Here is an 18,020-nt window from a genome sequence, read left to right as displayed (position 1 = left end):
CTTGTTCCCATTCCAAGCGGTTCTGATTCACTAAGTCTGGAATAGAACCAAACCATGTGCCTCTTTACTTCTTGTGTGATTCTGCTGTGCACCGTGAGTTGAGAACCGTTGCTTTAGGTTGTTATCAGTTACGGGAACCTTAGTATAAATGAGGATCTAGGGGGCTGGCCCCATGGCCGAGTGGTTACGTTCGCGCGCTCCGCTGCATGCGGCCCAGTGTTTCGTTGGTTCGAATCCTGGGCGTGGACATGGCACTGCTCATCAAGCCATGCTGAGGCAGCGTCCCACATGCCACAACTAGAAGGACCCACAAGGAAGAATACACAACTATGTACTGGGGGGCTTTGGGGAGAAAAAGGAAAAAAATAAAATCTTAAAAAAAAAATGAGGATCCAAAGAAAAGTTTGACAGGGAATGAGGGGACATACAAGGGCAGTCACACCTAAAATTGAAGGGATGTGAGGCAGTCAGCATTGGAGAGAAGCGCAAAAGCTTACAACTTCACCATTCTCCCAGGGCCTTGCCTCGAGATTACAAAGGACCAAAATGTTTGAAAACATACCCTTTACGGCATCGCAGCTTTCTGGGACAATGGAAGAGCCAGGCCTATGTCTCAGAGAGGGAGAATGCAATGAAGAGAAGGAGAGACATAGTTTGAATCTTCTGGTGAACAACGTGAATTCATCTTGAAAGTGTCTCATTTTTGAAGGCTTAAATCGGGACCGAAAAGTCAGGAAAGGATCACTGCAGACACATCCAGGGGGTGCGACCTGAGTGTCTCCAGATACTGTTAAAAATTTGGGATATGATGCTAAACATAGGACACTGCTTCTTGAGGCGATTTAAGAGACCCAGCTGGGGCTCGTCACAGTTTCAATACAGAGCCAAATTCTGCTCCACGGTTTTCATAAATGGCTCTCACTCTGCATGGTGTGTGTACATGCCAGGATAGGTCCTAATCTCCATCTTTGTTTATCACTGACAGAGGAAGATAACTACAGGAATCATTTTTCTCTCTCGTATCTTGCCAGAACAAAAGATCCATCATCGGCCCTAAATAACCAGTTGTTTATATCGGTGATTTCTTGAAAACTCTACATTGCATTGTGTTACAGTAATTTCTTCCTCAATTCTTAATTAGGGTATTACTACTTGAAAAATGAGCATATTTTTATTGCAAGTAGAATGATAATAAATCTTATCAATTTAAAACAGGAATCAAAGCCCCACTGAGTTCGGAGGAAATCAAAGGACTGTAAAATGTACTTCCTCCATTTTCTCCTGGGCGGTCTGATTCTTCCAACATCAAGCTCTGCCTGCTATCTTGTCAGAATGGGCTGAACTATGCAGATATTCCAGACGAGACGCTACATCGTACATTACTAATTATACACATAGAATTCTGGTGCTTACACATGCTTAATGCATCGAAGGGGGAAAAACCTTACCTTTTTGTTTATCAGCTTTTAGGACTTATCCTTTGGGATTTAGTTTGGAAAGATTTATCCAACTGAAGAATTAATGTTTTAAAAATTATGTTAAGGGAAACTAAAGAACTTCCTAAACTCAACATGATGAAAATAAGAATTCCTTGTAGGAATGGAGGCTTGTTCCTTAGTGCCCTGGTAAGACTACAGATTTTCCTTTACTCATCTCTAGAAATAAAAGAGAATTACTTCAAGAAAAGCGGCCATTATCAATTCTATCCAGAGAAGTAATTACCATATTAAATATTCTCACAGCATACAGCATTGTAGTATTGCTGATAGGTGAATATTTTACGTTAGCCTCAGTAAAAACTAAAATCTCTCTCTTGATGGAAGTACCAAGTTAAGTACTTAAAACAATCATAGAAAAGCTTTTTTTGTAAGTGCAATAGAAGAGCATCATGTTATATCCTTCGAGGGAATATGAAAATGGTGATTCTTTCTTCGGAAGAACACAACGTAGTTTCTCCAATGGCAAGTCTTGTCTACAAAAGAAGAGTGCAGAAAAGGCTGTAGTCTTAAAATGCATCATTGAACACCAATACCCAGTTACAGGTTTTATGACTGTAATCACAAAAGGCTGAAGACCAAGATCATTTCCTATCACAGCTGCGGCCAGTTAACAACCTTTTAGGACCGTGTTCCAAGAACACACACCAAAATAATTGACGTCATCTGCAAAGAGAAATAATACTCTGCAGTCTCCACCAGCAATCCTGAACTGCCGCAGGTTATAAATCACCTCACTTAGCCTACACTGCCACTTCTGCCTGCGAAGCAAGCTCTGCCCTGCTAGACCGACCTTCTGAATAACGCTACCCAACTTCAGTTACACATTAGAAACCACTGACACGGTTTCTTTTCATTTGTTCATAAAAAACTGCTAGGTGTGTCTCTTTTTGAAACTAGGGATAATTTCTAGATCATCAAGATGATCAAGTTATATAAATCTCCCCCCGTTAAATAGATGTGTCCCAAAGTCACTCAACCTCATGCTCTTCATGCCTAGCATAATGCTGGGCACAGGGCTCACTGAGGACCCACTGACTGATAGATTGGTCAATGGCTGCAGTGTGGATTAGCCAGAGAGGGTGTCCAATGCTGAATGCAAGACAGTGACCCTTCTTTGAACCCTCACTGGCAGTTAACCAAGGAATTTATGTCTCATCCCTTCCAATTTCTGCAAGTTATAATGAAGCACTTTCTGAAATTCATTAAGGGGAGAAAAACCTTGATTTACTACCGCTGGCATTGCTTTCTTTATTTGCTTCTTCTCTTCCTTCCTTCTTTGTACTCATCTCCTCTTCCCTTTCCTTTCTATTTACACCCATAAGCATTCATTGACGAGTACTGAGCTAGGAGCCAGGGCACATGCAAAGAAAGACATATGTTTCTCCCCTGCTCAAAGGAGCTCCCCATTTAGTGAGCTACCATTTATAATAATGATAGCTCCATTTATTGTGCATTTACTTCATTCCAGGTACCTTTGATACTTTTTTGGATTTGATCTTCATAACAATCTTGAGAGGAAATCATTTGATCACCCCATTTTACAGACAGGAAGAAAGCTCAGAGTGGTAAATTAACTTGCCAAAGGTCACACAGCTAGTAAATGACATATCTGGAATCCAAACTTGAGTCTGTTTGGATCCCAAACCAATGTTTATTCCACAATAATATTTTGTTCCTAGAAAGGAAAAGCTGAGCTCAGGGTTGGGGAATGTTTACTAGTGTACTAACAAGGGATCTTTCCTATTCTGAGGAAAGATTTCTCTGAAAACATTTGCATCTCAGCTTGATTACAATTCATAAAGGCACACATTTAAAGCACAGAAGGATATAAAGCACAAAAGGCTATGTTTTAGGTCAGTGCTACTTAAAGCCTGATCTACAGACTGGCACCAGTAGGTGAACTATGTGTTATCAGTTGATATTATCAGTATCAAGAGTAACCATTTAGGAACTTTTATAGTAATTTTTTTTGATTTTTTATTGCAGTAATAGTGGTTTAGAGCATTATCTAAATTTCAGGTGTACATTGTTATATATTTCGATTTCTGTTTAGATTACAACTTGTTCACCACCCAGAGACTAACTACAATCCATCACCACACACATGTGCCTAATCACCCTTTTGTTCTCCTCCCTCCCTACTACCCCTCTGGTAACCACTTTTTTAGCAATTTGACAGAGTAATAATAATAATATAACAATAATGTATAATAATAAACAATGTGGCATATTTTGGGATTCTTTTTTTAAAGATTTTATTTTTTTCCTTTTTCTCCCCCAACCCCCCCCAGTACACAGTTGTATATTCTTAGTTGTGGGTTCTTCTAGTTGTGGCATATGGGATGCCGCCTCAGCATGGCTTGATGAGCGGTGCCGTGTCCGTGCCCAGAATCTGAACTGGCAAAACCCCGGGCCGCCACAGTGGAGCACACGAACCTAACCACTTGGCCACAGGGCCGGCCCCTGGGATTTTTTAAATTTAATTTTTCTACTGGTTTATTTTCATTGTATTTTACAAAAGTATCAGTCCACATAGACTGAGCATTTTAAAAACCTGGTATTTCATACACAGTTTGAAAAGCCCTGGTTTAGTTCAATCTGAATATAAATATGTAAAATTTAAACCATGGTAACAAGCTGTCAATATGATTTTCCAGAAACACCACTAGGACGACCAAAATAGATCTTTTCTCTTTCCTGCCCTGATAAACTGCTAACTGCTGACTGGGCCTGTTACTATGGGAGTGGGAGCCGTGGGCCACTGGAGGGAGCACATCGACCCCAGAGCTCCTGAGCACGGGGCCCAGAACTAAAGGAGTTTTCAGGAGGTGCTTGACGAAAGGCAAATGGAACAACTAGGACCAGTGACCCGTGAGGTAAAAGTCTCCTCCAAGTTTTAATTCATATTTCCTGGTGAAAAAAAGAATTAAGTGTGGACATATGGGTGAACCTTCCAGTAATTTTGATCATGGGACCTAGCGACAGACATTGAAGATGCTTTGAAGTGGTGCCATTTACACACTATGTGGGTGGAGAGTTGTGTTCTTTACGCGACCTTGGTGGACTATTTCAAGGATTAATCCAAGGCTGTAGGACAATCTGAGGGCTCTTCTGAGGGGAGAATGTAGACATACCATTTGGTACTTGGAAGCGACATCCTGGACAATTTATGTACCCAGGAATCAGAATTGGCTTATTCATGACTTCTCAGGGAAGTCATGCATTTAAAGAGAAGGTTATTAGAACTGGTGATAAAATGCCACTGCTGGCAGAAAATGGCATTTTATGAAAGCTTTTAAAAGAAATCTTTCCCCGCACCCCGAATGATAATATATTTAAGATTTCAATTGCATGTGTCATTTCCTTATTTTCAGAGCTGTGTCCTGGCCGTGAAAACAGCTTCTGCTTAGAGTGACACCTTAACTGAAGTTGATAGGGTTGATTTTCTGCTGCTTGGTTGGTGACAAGCATGAATCCTTCATGGAAAAATCTGAGGAATCGAGTTGCGTGGCTGGCCCTGCCCCCGGAGACCAGCCGTGAGAGCACAAGACGGCTCTTTTATCTGTGACTAAAGAAGCTAACGGGATGACTCAGAGGCCCAGGGAAAACATGCTCTAGGGATTTCTCCCTTCAGATCCCTAAAATGGGAGGAAGATTAATGGCTGGCAAAGTCACACTGCAGATTATAATTCTCTTCAGGCAGGTTACAAAGGTGAACTGACAAACTCTGAGGTGGGGGAGATGAGCAAGGGGGAGGGCTGGAGAGCTGCTTTCAAAGTCATTTATCAGAAAAGAAAGCATCTCTTCACAAAATGACACCATGTCTAAAAATTCTTGTCTGGCCTCCCAATCTGTCATATGCTGGGGTGTGAACTAACTGTGCCTTCATAGTAATCAGAAAACAGAATTTGTGCACATGAAATATGTAAATATTAGATACATATGTTTAATAAAGCAAGCTGGCTTGTTTTAAACTCTGAAATGAATCAAGGCTGAAATTTCATATATGGATTTGCTCGTTCATTTGATGAATTACACAGACTGGCAGCTTTATGAATACCATAAGTACCCCAGCTTTCTGATAAAATATTGAATATTCATTTTGTAATATAGATAACCAGATCTCAATATTATTCTAAAAACTGTATATATAGTAGAGAGAGCAAATGTTCCCCCTGGAATAGTTACTTATTATCAAAGATAAATTTGTTGGGTGTGATGGGGTTCAGGACATGCTACCCAAAAATACAGCACCTTAGCATATTGAATATCTTAAGCTGAAGGAATTTGAGAAAACGGCAGAAGCAAGAACTTCACTCTGACCTCCCCACCTTGTTCTTCTTCCCTGAAAGCAAGAGATAAACGTCTCTTGTGAAAGTTCCCCACCTGTACCAGGACGAAGGCAGACATTTGTATCAGCGGAGATGGGGAATTTGGGGCTGAGAAATCTGTACGAACACATCTTGTTAAACTCACCCTTATCTTTCTAGTTACTTCTTCACCATTTACTACCCCTAGTCCAACCCTTTGTCTTGTCAATTCTTCACAAATTTATTGTTTCTTTGTCTAAAAGGCATAAAAGCTTTCTGCCCTGGTCACTTCTTCAGATCTTCATTGTCTTGTGAAGGCTCTCATATATATGTAAAAATTCAATAAAATTTGTAGGCTTTTTTCTAGTTAATCTGTCTTCATCAGTTTAATTTTCAAATTCAGCCAGAAACCCTAAGAGGATGGAGAAAAACTTTTTCTCCTCCTACAGGTGAGATATAACCTTTAGCAGGATAAGCTAAAATAAGTCAATTCAACCATTGACTGAGGTGTCATGGTCAATTCACAAACCGGATATGAACTTTAGGTTCCCATGTTACAGTTTAAGAAACAGATCAAGGCCCAGCAACACTGAGTATGATCTTAGTTGAACTAAGAGAGAATTGTTTTCTTTCCCTTCAGAAATTCTGTGAAGTAGAAGTAAATTTTATTTCTGGGGAGAATGACCAAGGTATTCATGGTTAACTAGTACTTGTGCAAAGTAGGAGACTAGAATAGAAAAAAAGAAAAAAATAACATTTATTGCAGACGTAAGATGTGGGTGCAGGTCAGAACTTATTCTGAGCTTCCTATTATAAAGTTAATAGAGTAAGAAATGTATAATATATGTAATTCAATGTTAAACAGTAAAAAGTAATTTTAGGATCTCATACTCAAGCTTTGCTTTTTCTGAAACGTTTTTCCATACCTAAGGCAACCACAAGAATCAAGAAATTTTGGCAGCCAAATCATACCTGCATAATCAAGAAACTTATGCAGATATGCTTTGGCTCCAAAAATGAGAACATATTTTTTATTATCTAACTTGGCCAAAACACTCAGATGTGTTTTTAATTGTGCAGTAGATAACAAATCATAGATTAGCAGGAATGTATCCAAACCTTCTCCAGGCCAAAAAAGAGAAATCGATCTTACATTTAAAAACCTGTAAAATATTTAAAGGGAATATCATGATTTTCTAAATTCAATTAAGTGGTAATAGGAAAGGTTGAAGCCTTCAGGAGTTTTGGGATAACAAATGACAGGCGGGTAAAACCTCCTTCCTCTGCTGGCCCTTAGGCATACTCCAGGCTAAATAAGAGGCTTTTCATTCAACCTGGTAATGAGAAACATCCATCACCTCTGTCTCTGAGTCCAGCCTTAAACCCTTCAAGTGGAGGATATTATTAAACGTTTAAAGAAAACCGAAGTCACAGAACTGCCATTTCCCCAGCTTACAATAGCATAGATTAATCAGTGAAGACAATTTGTACGTTATCTTTGGAGTGTGCATATAGAATGGTTTTAAATATTCCAAATCCTCAGAGCCTCTTTAAAGACTGATATTGATAACGTTTTCTCCAAGCTGTTTATAAATGACTTTATTTACAGCAATGGTCAATATCAAAGTTATTTCATATGCCTATCACAGAGCAAGTGCAGAATAAACATTTGTTGTACGAATAAGTGAAGGTTAAATAACATAAAAACAATCAGATCTACTGTGTTACTTTGGCAGCATTAAAGATAACATTCGACCAATCCCAGATAGTCTGTTCTAATTGTGTTAGTAATTTACCTAATATATATCATCAGATCTATTTAGTTTACATTAAACTATAAATATTTATCACATTAATGCCATTTAATAAAAATTTAATATTTATAATTGTATATATTGGTTTAATTTGAGAATTTATTAACTGTCCTTAATGTACCTTGATAGCATTGGGTACATTATAGGGGAATCAATTATTCCTTTGAATAAATATTCTGAGAGCTCAGGAGTAATTACAGGGATCTCTTTATGAAACTAAAAAGCAAAAAATGCCAAATACTCTTATTTTATACATTGTAAAATATCTGTATCATCCCAGATCTTTCTGCATCATGTCCCCTCTTTTCCCTACATCTTTGCGCTTTAAATTTTTCACATTTGTTTAACCTGAATTCCTACATTGGGAGAGGGAGGGCATACCGCTTCTTTTTGCTTATTCCTGTGAAAATGTGCTTTTTTGACAGAGAGGTCATGTGATCCAGCTAATGCGTTGGCAGGTGAACTAGCTGTTACTGCCAAATGAGTCAGATGAGATGAGAACATTAATTTATTTGAATGGATATGAGTTGACAATGCCATAAAGCGGTATTGGTATAGCTTAATGGAACAAACTGTCAGGAAAATGTAGGTCAGGTATGGTGTGATTTGGCAAACATCAGAATGTTTCCATGTTCACAAGTGTCTCCCTTTCCTAATCTGGACTGTTGTCTCTTGGATTCCTCTGCTAAAATGCAAATACCCCTAGAGAAATGAACCTTAAACTATTATCAAGTGTTAATAGTAGATTGAAATTGCTAATATTCAAATGTTTTGACCTATACAAGTGGTAGTTTTATTTGATTCAATATCATACCTTCGTAGGGATAGTTCATCAGATTGCCTGGTTATTGAACTGGAGAGAGAGGACAAGAAATCTTTGAGACAGGGAAAGATTTGGAGGATGATGTAATGCCTAGAGTCAGCCATGTTTTCAGGACCTAATAATACCTCCCTCATTCTAGACATAATAATTCTATTATTGCTTCCAAGGTTACATTAGCTGTTCTGGTGGCTATTTTATATTCATATAAACTTTACGTTGCACTCATGAAAGGCTCAATCGAGACTGAAATCCCGCAATCTTTTTCATTTAGGTTGATTCTAAACCATGTTTTCTATGACTTGCCTTTGAAAATTGTTTTTTTAGCACCTATATTCTAGGATTTAATGTTCATCTTTGTAAAAATTTATTTAAATTGGGCTTAGCTCTCTAGCCTATCCACACCGGTTAGTGGTTACTGAGTACTGGTTAACATTATGGACTTTGGAGTCAGGAAACCTGGATTCTACTAAATCCAACTGCCACTTATTAGCTAGCTTCAACAAGCTGCTTAATCTTTTTGAATCTCAATTTCCTCATCTTTACATGGCAATAATACTTCTCAGGTTGTTAGATAAGTTACATGTGGGTTTGATAAATTATTGTGCTCATTCTGCACATTCCAAAGAAAAGACTAATCCTTGGCTGGCTTCTTGGAGATAACCTCTGAGCCCTTGGCATATCCTGCCTGATAAGAATGTTTTAGTATGCCTCAGGCCTTGGGCTACACTACAGTTAGACAACATAGTTTATGCTAACAAGACGACTTATGGTGAACACCTGTTTTTGTATGCCTGAGGTCCTGGGCCACATGGTATCAGTTTGACTTCTGGGGGCTGGAGACTAAGTAGTTAAAGTCTAGTAAAAGTGTAATAAAGACCCCCAATAAAAACCCTGGATACTAAGGCTCAGGTGAGCTTCCCTGATTGGCAACACTTTACACACATTGTCACATTTCATTGCTGGGAGAACTGAGTACTTTGTCCTTGTAATTCCACTAAGAGGATAACTGGAAGCTTGCACTTGGTTTCTCCTGGTGCCTTCATCCTGTGTATCTTTTCCTTTTGCTTATTTTAATCTGTATCCTTCTGCTGTAATTAACTATAACCACGAGTATTATAGCTTTTCTGAATTCTGAGTCCTGCTAGCGAGTCCAGTCTAAGGTTGGTCTTGGGGACCCTGACACATCCACTTATTCTGTGCTAGCTATATGCCCTTGGTCAAATATCTAACCTCATTTAGTTTCATTTTCCTCATCTATAAATAGGGATAATAATAATATTATAGCTACCATATAGTGAAGTTCTGGTGCCCAGCCTACACTTGATTTTCTCCACATACATAACTTGAGAGTGACTATAGAAATTCCAGGAAAATGTAAAGTGCCAGCACATGGCATATACATATTCAACAAAAGTCAGTTCCTTCAAGTAATCTGTTTCACAAGTTCTCATATCTCCACCCCCCCCACCCCCCGCCCCCAAGATATAATTTCTGGACTAGGAGATCTAACCTCAATTAGTACAGAGATGTCCTCTTTCAATCTTTTCCCTCCCCATGGACATCATTCTCCCCTTAACAATTGTTTACTCTTCCCATTTGCATCCAAAAATCATTCTTCTTGATGGAGAAGTCAGGCAAAGTAGGAGCTTTGCTTGGGCTTTGTCATCTTATTGGCCTCAAGCAGTAAATCAGTCTCCTTCTTGATCTTCTTTAAAAGTTTATTTTTGTTTTCTTTTAATGTCTCTAGGATATTTTTTTTCTTTCTATTCCCAGATCATTTGGCTTTAGTTTTTCTGGCCTTACTCCTACATGTTTGTGATACTTTCTAGTATCTTTTATTATCTATCCTTCCTTAAAAAAAAATACTTTGCTTAATTAAAAATTTTATTTTATTGCTACTATTTTTTCCTAATTACAAAAGAAATGTATGGTCAAAATTAAAACATTAAAAATATTTATACCTTAGAAAGTGAAATTTTGTTAGAAGTCCACCTCTAAAGAAACCACAATATATTTTATTTAGATACCTTAGTTCACAGCAGGGTTCTGTATGCAACCAATCACTGGTTTCTTTATTTTTATTTTTCTCGAGGAAGATTAGGCCTGAGCTAACATCTGCTGCCAATCCTCCTCTTTTTGCTAAGGAAGACTGACCCTGAGCTAACATCCGTGCCCATCTTCCTCTACCTTATATGTGGGACACCTACCACAGCATAGCATGCTAAGCGGCGCCATGTCCGCACCCGGGATCCAAACTGGCGAACCTCGGCCACCAAAGCAGAGCATGCCCACTTAACTGCTGTGCCACTGGGCCAGACCCCTGGTTTCTTTAATTATCTTCCACATTAGGATAATTTTCTTTCCTATTAGGATAATTCACAATGGCATAGACAGATTTTTTTGAGAGTTTTCCAGGTTTCTCAAATTTCGTACAATGAGACATGCCCATCTTTTCTCTAAACTTTTAAAAAATATGCCTTTCTCAAGTCCATGGTATAGATTTGAGCACCCCCAGCTTTCTCTTCTTTGTTATCAGAACATCTTTCTGTGCTTCAGTTTTAAAATGAAGGACTTGGACTATACGGGCTCTAAGTTCTCATCAAGCACGATTTTCTATGATTCTACCATCTATAGGAAGTTGCATAGACGAGCAACAACTGGAGAATCCTCTGTAAAGAATAGTTTTTGCAGGCATACACGCCTATGGCAAGGATCAGAGAAGTGACCCAGGAATGCAGCCATGGGGGAGCCAGGGACAGATCTGAAATAAAACTGGAAAGTCTTGTTGATTTTTAAGTCTTGTTAATTAACAACCCTTGGAGGCACATGGGTAGTTGAGGGTAGCATAGAAGCTGGTCTAGAAAGTTGGAGTCTTGTTCTATAGCATTAGGTAATCTTATTCTCTCTTTCCCTCAGTCCCATGCTTACAAAATGGAGACAAAAGCATTTGAGGCCACACAAGGTAAGCGACACTTGGAATATACATCTATTATTTTACGTGTTCAGCACTTTTCTGGGAACTGGCAGTAACTCTCCTCTATCTACAGGGTTTCTGCTATGGCTGCCAAGTTTATTCATTCATTTATTCAAGAACTACTTATTGAGTGCTATATCTGACACTATTCCAGGCCCTGGAGGTAACAGCATTGAATAAAACATATAAAAACTCCTCATGGAGCTCACCTTCTGACGGAGGAAATTAAACAAAATAAGTAAATATTTGGTATGTCAGATGAAACGTGCTATGGGGAAAACATCAGGCAGGGACGTGAGTGGGGAAAGTGCTGCGGCTGAGGAATAACGTGAGCAAAGCACTGTATTCTGCAGGTGGCCAGCACCGACTTACTTCATCCAGGATATTTTTGGAATTGGATCAAAACAGGATGGTGTCAACTGAGAATGTGGAATGAGACGTAGAAAAAAAAGCCTGTTAGAAGCAAAAAAGAAGAATGAAGAACACACAAGAGCATAGCATAAAAGGAGGATGTGGGGAGAGAGGGAGAGAAGAGAGAATGAGAGAGGAGAGAGAATGAGGGAGAACGTCCCCGGTTCTACATAATATTTCAGGATACTTCTCATAAATCCTTTCATCCTTCTAAACTGGTATAAATCATTTTCTGTCACACCTAACCAAAGAATCCTAACTCATACATGCATTTAGTAAAATAACCTGTAAATTCAAGGCTCGCCCAATGTGGGAGATGTTGGTTACCTCAGAAAAGCAGAGCTTGGCGCTCCTGATGCCAAGAATACAGATTTGATAGCAGAGTAGAATTCATTTAGCTGTTCCCTGGCATCTGAGAAATAAAATGTGCAAGAAATATCCATTTCTTTGTTTTCTTTAAATCAAATTAACTCTGATTCTGCACTGGGCTTGTGGAAAATTCCAATGGAAGCAGTATTTTTCACCCCTAGTTCTGCCCTTCCTCCACCCCAGAGTCACAACAGAACTAGGGAAGCTTGCTGATGTCTAGACAATTGGGAAAAGGCTCTCTAATCTCCAAGTCATCATTGTTCAAGCCTGCTTTAAACTTTCTCTCAAACTTCCTGGTCCTCTGCTTCTATGTCAAGAAGAGAGCATAGAAATCTTGGTGAGGCTAAAGGATGCTTTGCTCCCTATGGTACAGCCATCCCTTCTGAGTCAGACCACCTTCCTGGAAAAGGGAAAATCTTGGAGTAGGCTCAGATAGCTACTAATCATGCCAGCTGCCTATCCTTCAGTTTCTTTCTTCTTTTTCTCAAAATAATTCTCTTCACTTCTGGCCTCCAACACAGCCGCACGCAGAATCTTTTTAGTTAGGTTAGGGTTTTACAATAGGCTACCAGAGTAAGTAACTTCCTTCTAAGAATTTCAGCTTTCCATCCTACAAAAACTCCCCCAGGCAAAGATTTTTTGTTTTTCGCTTTTTTTGTGGTAAAATGTACATAATATAAAACTTCCCATTTTAACCATTTTTAAGTGTACAGTTCTGTGGCATTAGGTACATTCACACTGTTGTGCACCCCAAAGCTTACTGAGAGTCTTGTGATCTGACTGAAATGGGGAAGGGTGAAAATACAGGAAGAGATAAATACTGTGTTTAAAACAGTTGTTCTTTCGTGCGTTTGTTGAGTGAATAGGAGCAAGTTCACATGGGGTCCCGTAACGTGATTTTGAGCAGCAGTGGCATCATTAGGACGACGAGGAGAGAGGGTGGCTGCAAGGAAACTTGGGGAAACGATGAAGACAAACTTTGTTTCACAAAACTCATAATGCCCTTTAATGTATTTGCAGCAGAAGTAAAATGAAGAATTTTTCTCCACTCTGCCTTGTGCTAGGATCAGAAGAATGTTCCTGAATTTTGTTGGGGAGTGAATAACTTCTAAAGAGAAGGTCTCACATCAAAAGTAAAGTTTAATTTTATTAATTGCAATAATGCCTTTTGACATTTAAGCAATATGTTACTGAGGGATGCAATTCACAGAAGAGTTAGTATTAAAAATCTTATAATTATTAAGAATTACATGTGAGCTGTGGGGGTGAAGGGGTGGACAGGGGTACATGAAGGGAATCAAAACAAGCCTAAGTGATTCAGCAATGACTTGACCCAGACGTTTCTTTTGGGAATTTGAAGAACTCGGATCCATTTATTCATTCCCAAATATTTATTTAAGCGCCTAGTATGTATGAGGCATTGGGATACAGCAGCGGCAAATAGGTTCCTCCCTCTAATAGAGCTTACATTCTGATGTATTTTAATTTTGAACCATGAATCCAAGAGTATAGTAAATTGAAAGAAGCAGTGAATCAAGAGAGCCTTGGTTCTTCACAAGCTGCCACAAAAGTCAGCATTTTAAGGTTTCTATTCTTGGATGCTGGGTTCTCTTAGTTCTGGAAGGGGAGCGGGCAGGTGGGATGTGAAAAGACTTCCCGCCGAAATATACACAGACTTGGTGTTCGGATTCGGCAGTTTATGACTGTAACTCCAAATCACACCACACCGAACTAACCCTCTAACAAGCTTTTAGGATTAAAGGAGGAAAACTCCATCAGATCCCTCAGACGGCACAGCCATCTCTGCCTTCACGGGAAGACCATGAACTACAATTCCCACAAGCCCTTGCGACCCCGCCCGGACCTCCGTCGGCATAGCTTTTAAACCCATGTGGGAAAGATGGGGGGGAGGGCATGTCGGACGCGCTCTTTGCTGCGTCATTAGCGTGCGACTCCAGGCTACAAAACAGGTCTGGGCCACAAAAGCATGGCAGCTGCTGAGGCGGCCGTGGTGTCGTCGTCATCTTTAAAAACAGACTCAGCCCCAGTCCCTGAAACTGCAGGAACCGCCGCAGCAACGGCCGCCACTTCGCCAGCGACGGCTGCAGCCGCGGCGGTTGCGGCCGCTGCCAGGACCGGATCGGAAGCCAGGGTCTCCAAGGCCGCTTTGGCTACTAAGCTGCTGTCTCTGAGCGGCGTGTTCGCCGTGCACAAGCCCAAAGGGCCCACCTCAGCCGAGCTGCTGAATCGGCTGAAGGAGAAGCTGCTGGCAGGTACGGCAGCCCGGGTTGGGACCAGGCCGAGGCGGCCGCCGCGAGAGCAGAAGCCGCGGAGAGGGCGCTGGGCTTTTTTGCGCGCTCAGGGTTCAAGAGATGAAGGCAGGGACAGGGATAAGGAGCGCTGAATTGGCTCTGCACAGAAATCCGGAGCATCTCGGGCTTGGACTTGCCCTGACGTGAACTCTGTAGCTTAGTTGGCAGTTGTCGTTCTCAAGGGTGAAAAAAAAAACACCTCAAAACAGAAAACCCATACATACACAAATAAACCTCTCCCTTCGGGCCTGCAGACCCATTTTCTCTAATCTGATCCCTCAGGGGCCTTTTGTTCGGTTCCCATGGATGAACCCCTCCTGAAGGAAGCAATAGCTCTCTGCCCTCAAAGTTGCATTCTTTAAAATAGGTTGATAGTGGACATATTACTTAATTAACCAAGACTTAACGCAGTGGTTTCCACGTAGTGGGCATAAGAATTACTTCGAGTCCCTTGTACAAATGCAGATTCCTAATCCCTGTCCTCCTAGAGATTGTGATTCTGAGGGTCTGGGGTATTTTTTAGGAAACTGCATTTTTAAACTGTTGCTCCAGGTGATTCTGGTGTAAGTAGTCTATGGACCACATTTTGAGGAACAGTAGATGTAACTTGGGCACTTCTCTAAGAGCATTCTTTTTGTTTGTTTGGTTCTTCATATACACTGGGAGAATATTAGAAGAGTCTGAACGGTCTCTCAGTTCATCAGCCCAGTAGATGATTTCAGACAGTGTCCTCAAACAACCTTAAATTTGTTGGGTGTCTAAGCCAAATCTGTGCTAGCCTGCAGAGGCAGGGAGAGGAAAGATACTGTCCCTTCTCTTAACCGAGCTCATAGCACAGTAATTTCAGCAGACTTGGGTGATAAAACTATTTAGCTAGTTGTTCAAGGCCCTCCAGAGTTTGGCCTTGGCCTGTCTTTCCGTTAAACCAGTATGGGGACTTTCTTCTTAACATTGTTTAGTGTCCCCTGGCAAACTTTACACTTTTTTTTTTCTTAAATGCAAATCAAATTATTCTGATTGGAATGTGTTAATTAAAACTGACACAGATTCAGATGTTTATTGGAAATAGGTACACTCTTGCAGATGTTTAATTCCGGTGTTATACTCATTCTTTTGTTTCACTTTCCTTATACTTTATCACCTATAAGGATGGGTCCTATGGGCATGTTGAAGGGAAGGAATCAAGGGCCCCTGATGCAAGGGCAAGCTTTGTAGTGTCATCGTAGAGTTTTTTCCTTCATAGAATTGCTGTCGTTCAGCTTGATTTGTTAGCTAAACTATGGCTTTTTTGATCCTCAAGGTAATGATTACCATTCTTTCTCTCAGACAGGTTTCTGATAGGATCAAAGCTGTATCCTGGCCTTCTGGTTAGTCTGCCTCCAAGAACCGAAGTTTCTTATAAAACTTGGTTAAAACTCTCAGGGCTGTTGCTGGGCCATCTTCTGGAAGCCCCTCCCTCAGATGTAGACCTTTTCTTTACTCTCCATTTCTTATGTTGCTTGTGATTGGCCTGTTCTGTTTTTACGTTAGCTAGACCAGGGCTTCTCAAATGCCATTCTGATGGCTGTCAGAATCACCTGGGAAGGTTCTTAAAGATACAAGTTTCGAGGCACCGCATTCTAATGCCAGCCACGTGTGACAACCGCTGATTTAGGCCACAGTCAATGGTCATGGCCTCTATCAACATTCCTTTTATTGATTCATGTCATACTAAAATCCCTGCTCTTTGTTTGGATCTTTCAGGGCCCAAAGCATATCAGAATTTTGTAGCTAGAAAAGCCTTAATAAATATTCATCCGTGAGTGGTTACCAGTGGGGTGAACCAAATTCCAATATAATAGAGTTACCAGTATGTCTTCAGACTTGAAGGAGGTAAATTTGGACACAAAGGAACACAGTAGATTTATGGGCCTTCATACTCCAAAGAGTATCAAGTAGAAAAATACAGAGTTCCCCACAAGGTTTCTGTACATTCATGGATGAGAGATCCATAATGGGTTGCAAGTGAAAGGCAAAGAGTTGGAAGCCTAGGCCTGGGCTTACGGGTGTATGTCAAAGCAGACAGCCATGCTCTTCCAAGTGCGGTGATGTCATAATGAGAGAGTGGCACGAGGACTCTGTAGCAGATGCCATGCTTCTGTCTCAGTAGGGTGGAGATTATGCCGTGAGGCTAAGCAACACAGCACATCCTTTTGGCCATTTAATGTGGCTGCTCCAGTATGGCTTTGCTTCCTCCGTTTCCTTTCTCTGTCCTGTCTTTTCGTGTTCTTTCTCTTTTTCTCTCTTCTTGATGCCAGTGGTTATAAGGAAGGTTTGGTGGGTTTGGAGGAGTATGGCTGAAGACAGTTGTTCCTGCTCCTCTCCTTTTTCATTTGAAGTTCAATAGCCAATATTCTCTCAATGTATTGTTATATATAATAATAATATCAACTTATAGTGCTTTGTAATTTCCAAAGAACTTTCAGATAACATTATTTCAGTTTATCTTTACAATAGGAATGTGAGATAGGCCAAGCTGGCATCCTCTTTTATTTATTTATTTTTGAGGAAGATCAGCCCTGAGCTAACATGTGTTGCCAATCCTCCTCTTTTTGCTGAGGAAGACTGGCCCTGAGCTAACATCCGTGCTTATCTTCCTCTACTTTATACGTGGGACACCTACCACAGCATGGCATGCCAAGTGGTACCATGTCCGCACCTGGGATCTGAACTGGTGAACCCCAGGCTGCCAAAGCAGAACATGCGCACTTAACTGCTGCACCACCAGGCTGCCCCCAATCCTCTTTTTTTTTAAATCTAAATGCTTCAGAGGTTAAGAGGCAACTTAACTATTACCTACTTCCCACATGACCTTTGTTGAGATTAGCTTCTTTAAGGAATTGAGAGTTTTGCTTCAGAGAAGAGAACAACGGATAAAGATAGTTTGGGAACTTGGCGTCATTAGAAGTAGCCTTGTATGAGGTGTACTCCCAACATAGCAGAGGTGCCAGCAAAGAATGCCAGGAAGTAAAAGAGATTTAGAGGTGAAATTGAGGACTTTTAAAACTAGCTACCTATATAAAAACTAACTTCTTTTTTTTTTTTGCTGAGGAAAATTCACCTGAGCTAACATCTATTGCCAATCTTCCTCCTTTTGTGTGTGAGCTGCTGCCACAGCATGGCCACTGACAGACGAGTGGTTTAGGTCCATGCTCAGAACCAAACCCAGGCCGCCAAAGCGGAGCATGCTGAACTTAACCACTAGGCCACTGGGACTGGCCCCAAACTAACTTCTTTTCATCATTCTCTAACAGCCCACTACTATCAGGAATTTACTAGATTTTTGTGGGTTAGCCTGGATATTTACCCACTTTTTAAAAATGTTTTTTTCCTTAGAAAATGAATTCTAGTTTCTAGACAACTAATTTTGGAATACTATTTCTTTGTGATTTAGGGAATGTCTGTACATTTTAAAATCTGTTCTCTGCTAGTAATGTTGTTATAATCTTAACATGTTAAATTTGTATGA

General features: G+C 40.4%; 1 protein-coding gene across 2 annotated transcripts in view; it reads left to right on the top strand.

Annotated features, from left to right (window-relative positions):
• The first annotated feature begins 13,944 nt into the window (after nucleotides 1-13,944).
• TRUB1 (TruB pseudouridine synthase family member 1) overlaps nucleotides 13,945-18,020 on the top strand; it is a 35,555-nt gene continuing 31,479 nt past the window's right edge. For both annotated transcript variants that reach the window (XM_008507038.2, XM_070632084.1), the window contains exon 1: nucleotides 13,945-14,473. In XM_008507038.2, coding sequence (XP_008505260.1) covers nucleotides 14,188-14,473 — 286 coding nt within the window. In that variant the 5' untranslated portion in view covers nucleotides 13,945-14,187. The remainder of the gene's footprint in view (nucleotides 14,474-18,020) is intronic.

Source organism: Equus przewalskii, chromosome 1 (genome assembly GCF_037783145.1).
Source record: "Equus przewalskii isolate Varuska chromosome 1, EquPr2, whole genome shotgun sequence".
Lineage (NCBI taxonomy): Eukaryota > Metazoa > Chordata > Mammalia > Perissodactyla > Equidae > Equus > Equus przewalskii.
This window is presented reverse-complemented; position numbering and strand designations above follow the sequence as displayed.